The 12,036-nt window shown below is 33.8% G+C and overlaps 1 protein-coding gene across 4 annotated transcripts in view; it reads right to left on the bottom strand.

Moving 5' to 3' along the window:
• The window catches only part of LOC109110521 (chromodomain-helicase-DNA-binding protein 2), a 37,426-nt gene that overhangs the window by 14,928 nt on the left and 10,462 nt on the right, over positions 1 to 12,036 (bottom strand). For 3 of the 4 annotated variants that reach the window (XR_006157088.1, XM_042743976.1, XM_042743974.1), the window contains 14 exons: positions 9,466 to 9,700; positions 9,259 to 9,345; positions 8,874 to 8,935; positions 6,468 to 6,584; positions 5,891 to 6,046; positions 5,010 to 5,146; positions 4,674 to 4,899; positions 4,430 to 4,530; positions 2,782 to 2,823; positions 2,518 to 2,687; positions 2,291 to 2,415; positions 1,334 to 1,550; positions 1,147 to 1,236; positions 874 to 1,064 (listed from right to left, as the gene is read on the bottom strand). Coding sequence is in view for 3 of the 4 variants with exons in the window: in XM_042743976.1 (XP_042599910.1) it covers positions 874 to 1,064; positions 1,147 to 1,236; positions 1,334 to 1,550; positions 2,291 to 2,415; positions 2,518 to 2,687; positions 2,782 to 2,823; positions 4,430 to 4,530; positions 4,674 to 4,899; positions 5,010 to 5,146; positions 5,891 to 6,046; positions 6,468 to 6,584; positions 8,874 to 8,935; positions 9,259 to 9,345; positions 9,466 to 9,700 (1,956 nt within the window). In the remaining variant the exon portion in view is untranslated. The remainder of the gene's footprint in view (positions 1 to 873; positions 1,065 to 1,146; positions 1,237 to 1,333; positions 1,551 to 2,290; positions 2,416 to 2,517; positions 2,688 to 2,781; positions 2,824 to 4,429; positions 4,531 to 4,673; positions 4,900 to 5,009; positions 5,147 to 5,890; positions 6,047 to 6,467; positions 6,585 to 8,873; positions 8,936 to 9,258; positions 9,346 to 9,465; positions 9,701 to 12,036) is intronic. The other variant, XM_042743975.1, reaches the window with a different exon arrangement.

The following is a 12,036-nucleotide window of genomic DNA, read 5'->3' as shown; positions in this document are numbered from 1 at the left end:
TCCATAGTACTTTTTTCCGTACTATGGAAGTCAGTGGCTACCCTCAAGTGTTTGGTTACCAACATTCTTTAAAATATCTTCTTTTGTTCTCAACAGAAGAAAGAAACTCATAGAGGTTTGGAACAGGTAGAGGGTGAGCAAATGATTACAGAATTTAGATTTTTGGGTGAACTTTACCTTAAACAATTATCTAAAAATACACTACCATTGAAAAGTTTCCAAAGATTTTAAAGATTTTCTGGTAACCAAAGATTTTTTGGTAACTCTTTACGATGAGGTTATATTTGTTACACATTAATTAACAAACTAACAATGAAAAATACTTCTAAAGCATTTATTAATCTTGGTTAATGTTGCTTTCAACATCTACTAATACATTATTATCTATTCATGTTAATTAATGGACCTGAGGTAACATGGACTAACAATGAACAGTTATATTTTTAATTAACTAATGTATTGCTCACTGTTAGTTAATGCATTAAATGTGGTTAACAAATGGAACCTTATTGTACAGTGTTTAAGATTTTTTAAGTGTGTCTGTGTGTTAAATCTATAATGCTCACCAAGGCCGCGTTTATTTGATTAAGAGCACAGTAAAAACAGTAATATTGTGAATTATTACCATTTAAAATAACCAGTTCCTATTTTAATACATTTAAAAATGTAATTTATTCTTGTGTTGGTTAAGCTGTTATTTTGATCGGTAACATAAACAGTATATACAGAAGCATTTTCAATTCAAATTTATTTGTACAGCGTTTTCGCAATATATATACATAATCTAAAATATATTTACTAAATGTCTTAAATTAACATTTTGACTCGCAAATGGTAAAAATGAACCTGCAAACCCATAGTGCGAGTACCTACTTGTCAGGCATAAGAAAGTGCAGAAGGGACCACAGCTCTTTGAGCGAATTCTGCAGTGGGGTCCCAGTAATGAGTAGCCTGTGATTGGATCGAAAGTCGATCAGAGTTTTATATAGCAGCGAGTCATCATTCTTTAGCCGGTGAGCTTCATCAACTCCGAGGAAAGCCCAGTTTATATTCCCCAGCACTCCCTGCACACACAGACACGTCTTGACTCAATAATTTGGGAATAATGTAGAACAAAAGATTAAATCAAACATATGAATATCATACCTTGTCCTTCAGTAGAATTTCATATGTGGTCAAAAGTGCATTGAACTTGATTCTTTTTGTCTGCTGGTGGATCCATTCATAGTCCCGGATCTGGTTAAAAACAGAGAGTTAAACCTCAAACCAGCATTATTATTACAGGTTGGATTCTTTGTGGTTGGATTGTCTCAATTCTTGAGTACTAACTTACTGTCTTTCTACTCGTGACGTCTCCCAGGTACACCACTACATTCATGTCCGGGGCCCATGTATCAAACTCCCTCTGCCAAGAAGTGAGGGTTGACAGAGGTACCACCAGGAGGAACGGACCATAAAGCTGGTGCTGATGGAAAAGATAGGAAAGGAAGGAGATCGTCTGAATGGTCTTCCCCAGGCCCATCTCATCAGCCAAGATAACACTGTTACACCTACAGAACACAACAGAAACCAGAGATGAAGAAAGCATGGTTCATTCAAAATCAAGAACTAATATGAAAGCTTGATATTAACTACTTTTTTAAATTAACTTAAAATACTGAAATCATTTTTGTTAATCAAAACAATAAAACTGAAATAAAACAAACAATACGTATTAGAAGAAAAACTAAAAAACAAAACAAATGACAATAAAAAATGTTATCTCAGCATCTAAATAAAATAAGATGAAGTACTGAAACTGCTAAAACTGAATTTAATGAAAATAAATTCAAGCTAAAAAGAACAATAATAAATACAGAAAGAAAAAATAATAGTAAAATAAATATAAAAACTAAATTATTTAAACTAAAATTAATGTGAAAATAAAATAAAAAATTAAAAGCTATATCAAAATATTAATAAATAATAGTATATAAATAATACTAAAATAACACTAACTTATATTAATTTTTTTAAAGAAAATTTTATTTAATATCAATGACATTTAAATTTTATTAAAAAAAAAAAAAATGTAACCTTGAAGTGTTTCTATGTGTTAATATTATATAAAGGTTTTCCCCAAGCAATTAAACAGTCAGTTAAAAAAAGTGCTCTTTTTAGTAATGTTGATTAATTAAAAATTTAATAAAGCAGCACATTAATTAAGTTCTATTTATACTTCAAGGCATATGCACAGAAATAATATTTTGGCACAAATCAAACGCCAGTGCTGCACTTGTATGTTACATACCTGCACCAGGAGTGAGCAAGCCAGTTCACTCCATCTAACTGGTAATCTCTGAGTTGAAGGACCTCATCTCCGATGTAAGAAGGCTGCTTCTTCAAGGCCGCAAATCTTGGCCTCTGTTTCAATACCTTCCATTTTGGGAAAAAAATAGAGAAAAACACAATGACAATTTCAACACCTTTTCCCAAAAAAGAAAGAAAAGCTCCATCAGTACACAATCTTATACTCACCTTGCAATCTTTGGAAGGAACTGTCTTACATGCATTTCTGTTTTGGAAACTATCAACACAGGCCTGAAATTTCTTTCTGATTAATGCGCCATCCTCCCATGTGCACTCTGCATACGGCAGCCCCATCCACTTACACAGATACTCTGGCTCGCTGGAACTGGTTTTTTGGGCTGTTGCGACGTATCAGAAAATGATTAAAGTAGTAAACATCTCTCTTGACCAAGTAGATCAGAAACAGTGCAATTTCAAAAGCAGCAAACTTACAGGTAACGTCTGATGGTGGTTGTGATTTCCCAGTTCTTGTTGCTGATTAAATGAGAGAAAAAGAAAATGAACAACAGATTGTAAGTTTTTTTTTATTTTTGAAAATAATACTTTACACTGATCGAAAGTGACAAAGACATTTACAATGTTAAAAAAAAAAGCTATCTAGCTGAACTTTCTATCACTCACAGAATCGTAAAAAAATTCTCTCTCTCTCTCTCTATATATATATATACATATATATCATGGTTTCCACTAGGGGGTGTATCGGTACACATATTCGTACCGAAAAATGTTCGGTACAGTTCTTTCGGTACGCATGTATACCGAACAAATCAGCTTCTTACTTCTAATTTTAATACAAAATAATAATCTTATGCCTCATGTAATCACTCAAGCAGTGTTTCAATCGTGGAAAGACGTCATTAAAACAGCTTGTAAACAAAATGTCACATAGCATTTCATTTACCTCAGACAAGTCATCAGTGTCCACATCGTGTTAGTTCGCTAGAAGATAAGTCTAGGCTGGCTATTTACTCATTATGTTTTACTTTAACTGTTGTGATGTCTGAATTATTTAATTTATGTTTAAATTAATATTTTATGAAACAAGTTATGCCAGCCACTGTGTAAATTATTTTATTTCAACAACAAATAGAAAACATATAACTTAGAAGTTAATTTTTTTTGAGTGTTGATATATATAGTTGAAAACAAATAGTAATTAAATTTAAGTTTGGGCTTTGTTAATTGTAACCTTGTAGTAATGTAAAAGAGCTCACTATAGTTCAGACCAGAAGCTGAGGTAGATTTTTATCCCTAAGAAAATTTGTAATTAGAATTGAATTTTTTTTTTTTTTTTTTTTTTTTTGTCAAAGAGCAATTTGTTCAATAAACCACTGTTTATTTAAAAAAAGGGGAATTTATATTATGTTTTTTTTTTCCTCCTGCTGTACTGAAACCATACCGAACCTTGACGTTAATACCGAGGAATGTACCGAACCATCATGTTGGTGTACCAATACACCCCTAGTTCCACAAAAATATTAAGCAGCACAATAGTTTTTAACATTGATAATAATAAGAAATGTTTCTGAATGATTTCTTAAGGACCATGTGACACTGACTGAAGACTGGAATAATGGCTGCTGAAAATTCAGCTTTGCCATCACAGGAATAAATGACATTTTGAAATATAAAAAAAAATAATACAATAAAAATAAATCAAAATAAAACACAATAAAATTACTCCAAAATGGTTATCACAATCAAATAAATCCAAACTTAACATGCTGGGAGAGATGCTAACTTCATTTCAAGTATGGGATTGGTCACATTTATTTATTTATTTATTTAATAAGTCTTACGCTCAGTAATATATAACTATATATATATATATATATATATATATATATATATATATATATATATATATATATACATACACAGTATGTATATATATATATATATATATATATATATATATATACATATATATATATATATATATATATATATATACTATAACAATTTCAATGCAGCCTTGGTGAGCAGAAGACAGTTCCTTCAAAACACTGAAAAAGCTTTCTGACACCAAACATTTGAAGTTTATCAGTGGTGAGATTGTCTTACTCGAGTCAGCACTTACCGATCACTCTCTCTACTATCTGAAATTGCTTGCTCAGGTCATTGGTTAGTTCTTGCTGGCAGTTGTAATATTCTAAATCTTCAGGTGATGCTTTCTTCAACCTAAAAAAACATCATTGTAATTTTAACGTTTTGTGTCAGTTTTTAGTCTGTTAAAAAAATGATGTTCATGTTCGGCTTGAAGATGCCAGTTTCTTCCACAAATTATATAACAATGAGAACAAGGCATCTCTGAGAGCACTGACCAAGCATTAAGCTCTTCGTTTTTCTTCTTGAAGTTTTCCAGCTTTTTCATCCCTTTGACTTTCTGCTGAGTGAGGGAATCTACACTCTCCCAGGTGCTGTGGATGTAGGACCAGCCTTTCCACTTGATGAGGAACTGAGTTTCCCCTTCATCTTTCTCAGGGTCAAAGTCTGCTCCAGGGTCCCCGTTTTCCTCAATAGCATAGAGAGTTGTGGAAGCTCCAGTAGCTGTAAACAAGGGGGAGAAAAATTAAGGGCTTTAATGAACAAGAGCAATAGCTGGTGTGTATCACAGAAAATTACATATAAAAAGAAAAACTTTATAAAAAGTTCTTTACCTCCTTTTTTGCCAATTTTGGTCTCAAGGACCTTCTCAATGGTTTCACTGTCATCGTCCTGTTGCTCCTCGGCTCCTTCTGCCATTTCAATAAGGTCATCAGAGTCCGTCTCGAAATCATTCTGGTCCTCCTTGTAACTGCAACACATACTTCATCATTACAACTCTGCCAAGTCATAATACTTAATTGGGCAATCACAAATAAGAATGTCAATGAAGAAAAAGACAAAGAAAACTTACTGAATGCTAGTTTGTATGGTTTTAATAACTTTTATGCCATTTTCAAGAACAATTATTTACTGACTCTAAAAATGTAATTTGGTGTAACATATATATATATATATATACACACACATACATATATATATATATATATATATATACATAATATATATATATATATTAATATATATATATATATATATATATTTACAGTTATATATATATATAATATATATATATATATATATGTGTGTGTGTGTGTGTGTGTGTGAGAGAGAATGAAATGGAACAGGAACAATCCCAAAAATAAATAAATAAAATCAAAATAATAATAAAACTTTGCATACATGTTTTCTAATGAATATCATTTTTTCATCTTAAAAATCTTATTTCATCTTAGTCTACAACAGTTATACGCTAAGGATTGAGCGATGTAAAAAATCATGTTTCTAATGTATCATAATGGCCACATTTTAAATTTAACTAACAGGATTAAACTAAAAAACAGTTTGCTTGCTATTTTTTTTAAAACCTTAAAACATAAAAATTCAGAAATATATACGTGTAGTATTTACTGTATGTATTAAATAACTATATCTCTCAATAAATGATCCTATGGCATCTCCCATATATCAGACACATAAACTATTGAACCCTTACCTGACTTTAGTTGCTGCTCGCCGCCTTGTTTGTCTTTTTGGGGTATCCTCCTCATCATCGTCATCATCCTCATCTTCTTCGTCTGAGGACTCCTGCTTCCTCTGTTTCCGTCCCTTTTGTGACTGCTGCTTACCAGCAGATGATTTGGTCTGTGGCCTGGGAAGGGAAAGAGAAAAGTACACACATATATACACTCATTTACCATGGTAGGATTTTTGCCTTTCGTTCGGCGTCCCTGATGTGTTTGCTAGTGTAGCGACTCGTTTTCACACCTATCAGCCTGACTCATAAGCCAATAGCCTTGAGACAGCTGTCAGACTTATATAGCAGTCCTAATTCTTCATATGTTATATATATTAATATTTTAATGATTACATTGATCAGTATGCCAAAAGTACATGCTTTAACAATTTAGGACACATGCAATAATTTATGATAGAGCAAAGAAAATCACACCAATATTTTTAGCGCAACCATAGCAATTAAAAATGAGCCATCATCACTTGCATTTAATAAGACCGCTTGTTTAATAATTCACGATGCGCTGTCTGAAGGCCAGGCTTCGCTACACTCTTACCTTCTAGCAGGAAGTCGTCTGGATCTAACTTTTTTCTCTTCCTGCTCACTCTCTGAACTGCTGGCCTCTTCCTCAACATCCTCTTCGTCATTTGAGTCATCATCTTTCCAGGTATTTCTTTCAACACAGAAATACCACAGGTTCATCTATTGGACCTCTGTTAGCTTCTGCTTCTAGCCTATCGTAAAGCTGCAAGCCAGTGCGTTTCACTTATTACCCACCGCGCAGGCAATTAAACATGCTGCGAGAAACACTTCAGTGTGTATACAGTACTGTTCAAAAGTTTGGGTTGGTAAGGTTGTTGTTCTTGTTTTTTAAAGAAGCCTCGTGCTTACCAAGGCTGCACTTATTTGATCACAAATACAGCTAAAGTGTACTATTGTGAAATACAATTTAAAATTGTAATTTATTCCTGTGGTAGCAAAGCTGAATTTTCAGCAGCAATTATTTCTTTCTTCTGTGTGACATGATCCTTCACAAATCATTCTAATGTGCTGATTTGGTGTTCAGGAAACATTACTTATTTTTAGGGTCGGGAACCGAGAACCGGTTCTTACTCAGAACCGGTTCTGTTTTTTAAAAAGAACCGGAACCGTGAGTAATTTCTAAGTTTCGGTTCCAAAAACGGTTCTGGTGTAACACGTGACCAAGCGCTGTGAGCACCCTTGCACTGGTGTTCTGACGATTCGGCGTTTGCAGTAAAGGATGTCACAAACCAAATAACAGAAACGTCACCCTGCCTCTTTAATTACTGAGCACACTAATTACAAACACTCAAAATACACACACACCCCCTCATCTCCATAACTTCAAAATACAAATACACTACTACCTAACACCACACTGCACTCACGCCACTGATAACTGTGCACATCGTTTTGTCTGACTGTACATGTACCGGCAGCGTGCAGCAACTGCCGCCACAAAATTACATTATATTTGTCCCATATTGTCATTAATATACATACTGACTTTAACTTGGACCACTAAATAAATAGACTGCTATTGTTATGTAAATATGAGGGTTAGATTATTTAGTGTACAGGTAATTTCAAGAGTGATAAACAAATTTATAGAAAATATTTATTTTCATGCATTTTAAATGTTAAAAAAATGTGGAACCACTCATTGCATCACACCATCTACTGACTGCATTATTATTTGTAAAATAGGGGCTTTATGGAGTGTGTGTATACATGGTTATAAGTATAACAGTTTACATTTCATTAATTTAGGGGAATAAACAAGTGTCTTAGCCCTCAAGGGACTATTTGGCCAACCTATTCCTGCTTGAAAAGCAAAAACCTAAAAATATCTAAAAAAACACAAACCTAAAAGCACATGCTGATTGATGGACTTGCATTACTCAACATTACTTACTACCTTCCAGCAACACTACATTCAATCAAGGTTAAATAGTAAAAAACATAATAATAGTTTATTTAAATGGAATCGGAACCAGAAAATTTGTATACTGTAATATATATGTTACATTTTGACATTGACAACCTTTAAATTAAGTTGACAGTACGTAATAAACAGTATTGAGCATTGAGTATTTGAGTATTGTGCATTTTTCCTTACCACAATTTTTTTAATAGTTGTTTAATGATTTTAATGGAATCGGAATCGGAAATTTCTAACGATTCCCAACCCTTCTTATTATTATCAATGTTGAAAACAGTTGTACTTCTAAGTATTTTTGTGAAAACCATGAACATTTTTTCAGAATTCTTTGATGAACAGAAAGTAAAAAAAAAAAAAAAAAAAAAAAAAAAAGCATTTATTTGAAATAGAAATATTTTATAACAACTGAATTGAATGCATCCTTGCCGAATACATTTAATAATTACAACCAAAAAAAAAATCTTACTAACACCCAACTTCTGAATTGTAGCGTACTCAGAACATGTGCTTGTATCAAATGCTTACATTTCATGGTTTACACTTAAAACAACTTTTATTTTATTCTATATACTTATAAGCCACACTTAATGTATGACTGTCATTGCACTATATACAAAACTTCATATTAAGTGGCATCTGCAACAACATCTTTTCTCAAAACATTTTTTTCTGAGCCATTTTTTTATCAGTTAACATTTTAACAAGCAAATGTCATTTCTTTTTTCAATTACTTACAAAAAAATGACTCTGAAAAGTGTTAAGTTCTTAAAACCTTTTTAATATACACAATATGTTTATTAACAATATACTTAGTGTAAAGAAAACCAATGCCCAAAAGACATTTACATGCAAAAATATGGGTGAATCTAAATGTTCTATATGGAGACATACAGGATTTAAAAAATAAATAAAAAAATAAAAAACAAGGCACACATTTGTAAATACAAAATGGAAAAAAGGAAAGTGAGAGACCTACTTAAATACTTCAAGTACACTTACTCTTTCTTTTTCTGCCGTGGGCTTTTTCTTTTGGGACTTTCGCTCTCTGAATCACTGCTGCCCTAAAAATCCATGAAAATCCATTTTGAATATGTGGCACTAGATTAAAAGCCATGAAAATGTCACGTTTCAGATTAATCAAGAAAACAAAGCTTTCAACTCATGTGAGTATGTTTACACGACTCGGGCTGCCAAGCCTGATCAGTTCCGAGTCTAGAGCCAAACATAAATGTTTACGCTTTAGTAAGTAACCATGTCTGTAACTACTTTAATCCAAGAAGCAGAACATGTTGTCAACTTGCTGCAAATATCAACACAGTATGTAAAAGAACGCAAGAAACCACCAGGGGTCAGTGTTGAATTAATTTTTGCACTGCCAGCCTACCTCGGCTCCAATGTTGAGGCGTGCAGGCTCTTGTCTGCTGCGACTGGATCTTCTAACGCCATAAATATCTGGATGTTCCTCCCACATCTATGATAATTAGGGATATAATTCACTTTAAATCATAAAGCAATTAATCAGCAGCTAAATTTAAACTTCCACTGGGAATAACTGATTGATCCTAATGTTCAGGCTGGCCTATTTTTATACCTTCTTCACATCTGCCAGGCTGTCTTTCTTCCTGACTGGTTTGTCTTTGACCTGCGCTGAGGTCTGATGGGATTTGGACCCAGCGGATTCACTGCCCGACTCCGAATGGCTCTCAGAATCAGATGTGCTGTTGGACTGGGAACGCCGGGAACGAGCTCTATCACTTCCTTGCTCGCTCTCAGACTGACTCCCAGACTCCGATCCAGAGCGGTTTGATTCCTCTGATGCCGAATTGCTATAACATTAAACACGTGCATGTTGAGAAACAATGAAAACAGGTCAAGCTGCTCTAAACTGTAAAGCACGAATTACTTATATGTTATTGCCAAAAATGTCATTCAGCTCTTATGAATTGTCAATAGGTAAATTTGTAGTTTATATCTTAACTTGTTTAATTCTAAATAACTTAATTATGCCACCTTTTTTTTCACCAATTTTAAACTGACAAGTCTGTCTTTTAAGCCAAATCTAATCATCTCAGTCCAAAAAAGAAATGCTGAGTCCTCAAGTGGGATTTCTTCAACCATGCTGTTTCTTTGTCAATGTAAACAATAGCATTCCAAGGATTTGGAAACTAGGAATGGGGAAACCCAGCACAATACATGGGAAACTTTTTGCATTTAAAATCTAAAAATAAAAAAATATGCTACTTAAATGACAAACTGACAACACCTGTAAAATTAGAATAATTCATTTAATTGACAGAATTAAGAATTGTTTTTACATGTGCATATGTGTAATGAGACATTTACATACTGATCTTTTAAATGATTTCATTTTATTTCAAATTAAAGATGTCTTTCAGTGTGCAAATCTAAAAAAATACAAATAAAAAAAACCCCACCAAAATAACCTTTATGAAATGTGAAACTATCGGATATGTGGCATCATTCTGTGTCTGACCACTTCTGCTGTCCTTTTGCCCTTTGAGTCTAAAAATAAATGCAATGGCTTCTTTCGTGAACAAACCCGACCCCGCTTACTATAAATGAAACAATCTCAAAACAGAACATTTATCTTCCTTACATGGTTAAAAAATTAACTCGTTTCCTTAAACCTAAGTATCTCAGTAGTGCTCTTTAAATTTCGTACAATGGCATTCATGGGAAACCATAATGCAGATCTGGATCTGAAAGCTAGCACATTGAGTGCTATACTGGAATGCACTGCTAGAAACAAACACCCCCTCATGTGCTTGGGAGCAAAACAGCTGCTGACGAAGCAGCCATACCAGCCAGACTGTCCTTATATGGTTGCTGACATCACATATGGGCGGACCTAACCTCTCAACTGAATTCTCATTGGCTGCTTATTGCTAGCCTAAGGAAGGACCAATGAAAACTCGGTGTGAAATCATCTGACCTCTACAAGGCTTCCTGCTTCCGCTTCCTGTAGTTCCAAGAAGCTTTTATGTAATGCAGCAACTAATACAAGCTATGCAGCACAAAGCAAGAGCCATTTTGTGACTTTGAGGACTTTCAGCCATTTAATGAAACCAGTCTCATACAGTGATGAAACAAAGCAGTGCTGTTTATGTAGCGCTAAGCCTTACAAGCACCTCAAATAAAGTACACTGGCTGTAAAATAGGAAAAATAGCATATTTTTCAACTCGTTTCTTTTAGTAATACTTAGAAAATGGCTGCCTCAGCTAAAAACACAGTAAAGATAAATGTTTCTGAGGACACTGCATTGATATAGGCTCTAATGTGCATCTTTATTACTGAAAACATTATTTGCAACCTATAAAAGTGAGCATACATGTTCATTTGACAATTCATGTTGACATATACAGCATTACATATAACTACTGTTTGTGTAATTGTGAAAAGATAACATACATTTGAGGGGTTTTTTCAGTTTAGACTCTGGTATCTGGCACATATGCAGGAACTTCAAAGCTGTCATCAATTCAGAGGGACATTCTTGACAAACAACCATAAAAATAATGACAGATCCAGTCATAAGCACTATACATAACATCAAAACATTTTTATTTTTTTTTTAAGACTTATGATGGCCCACAGGGTAAAACCCTCATTGATGAGGTCTTATGTTTTATAAAAGTTGAAGCAAATTATATGTTAAAATGACACATTGTGTGTCTGTGTTTAAGTGTTTAGTGTAAATACATTGTTCAAAACTGAATAAGTGGTAATTAAAGGGGTCATATGATGCGATTTCAAGTTTTCCTTTCTCTTTAGAGCGTTACAAGCTCTTGGTGCATAAAGAAGATCTGTAAAGTTGCAAAGACTAAAGTCTCCAATCCAAAGAGATATTGTTTTCTATTGTTTTCATCTCTACGTCACTATGTGGGAAGATTTGCATAACGCCGCCCAAATGTTCACGCAAAGAAAGGTGTAACTTTTATTCTCACTGTAGTATTGTTGTTGCTGCCGCCGCCATGTTGTGGAGATGCTGTGCTTTGTTGTGAAAGCGAAACTACTTTGTTTGGCCTTCCACAAGAGGACGATATCTGCTTCGTCATGCCTAGAGCTGATCTGTGCTGGTCGCTGAGGAAATACATCAACTTTGCACTGTGGATTGCCGGATCGGCTTTCACAGTGGACGAA

This window comes from Cyprinus carpio, chromosome B18 (genome assembly GCF_018340385.1).
Source record: "Cyprinus carpio isolate SPL01 chromosome B18, ASM1834038v1, whole genome shotgun sequence".
NCBI lineage: Eukaryota > Metazoa > Chordata > Actinopteri > Cypriniformes > Cyprinidae > Cyprinus > Cyprinus carpio.
This window is presented reverse-complemented; position numbering and strand designations above follow the sequence as displayed.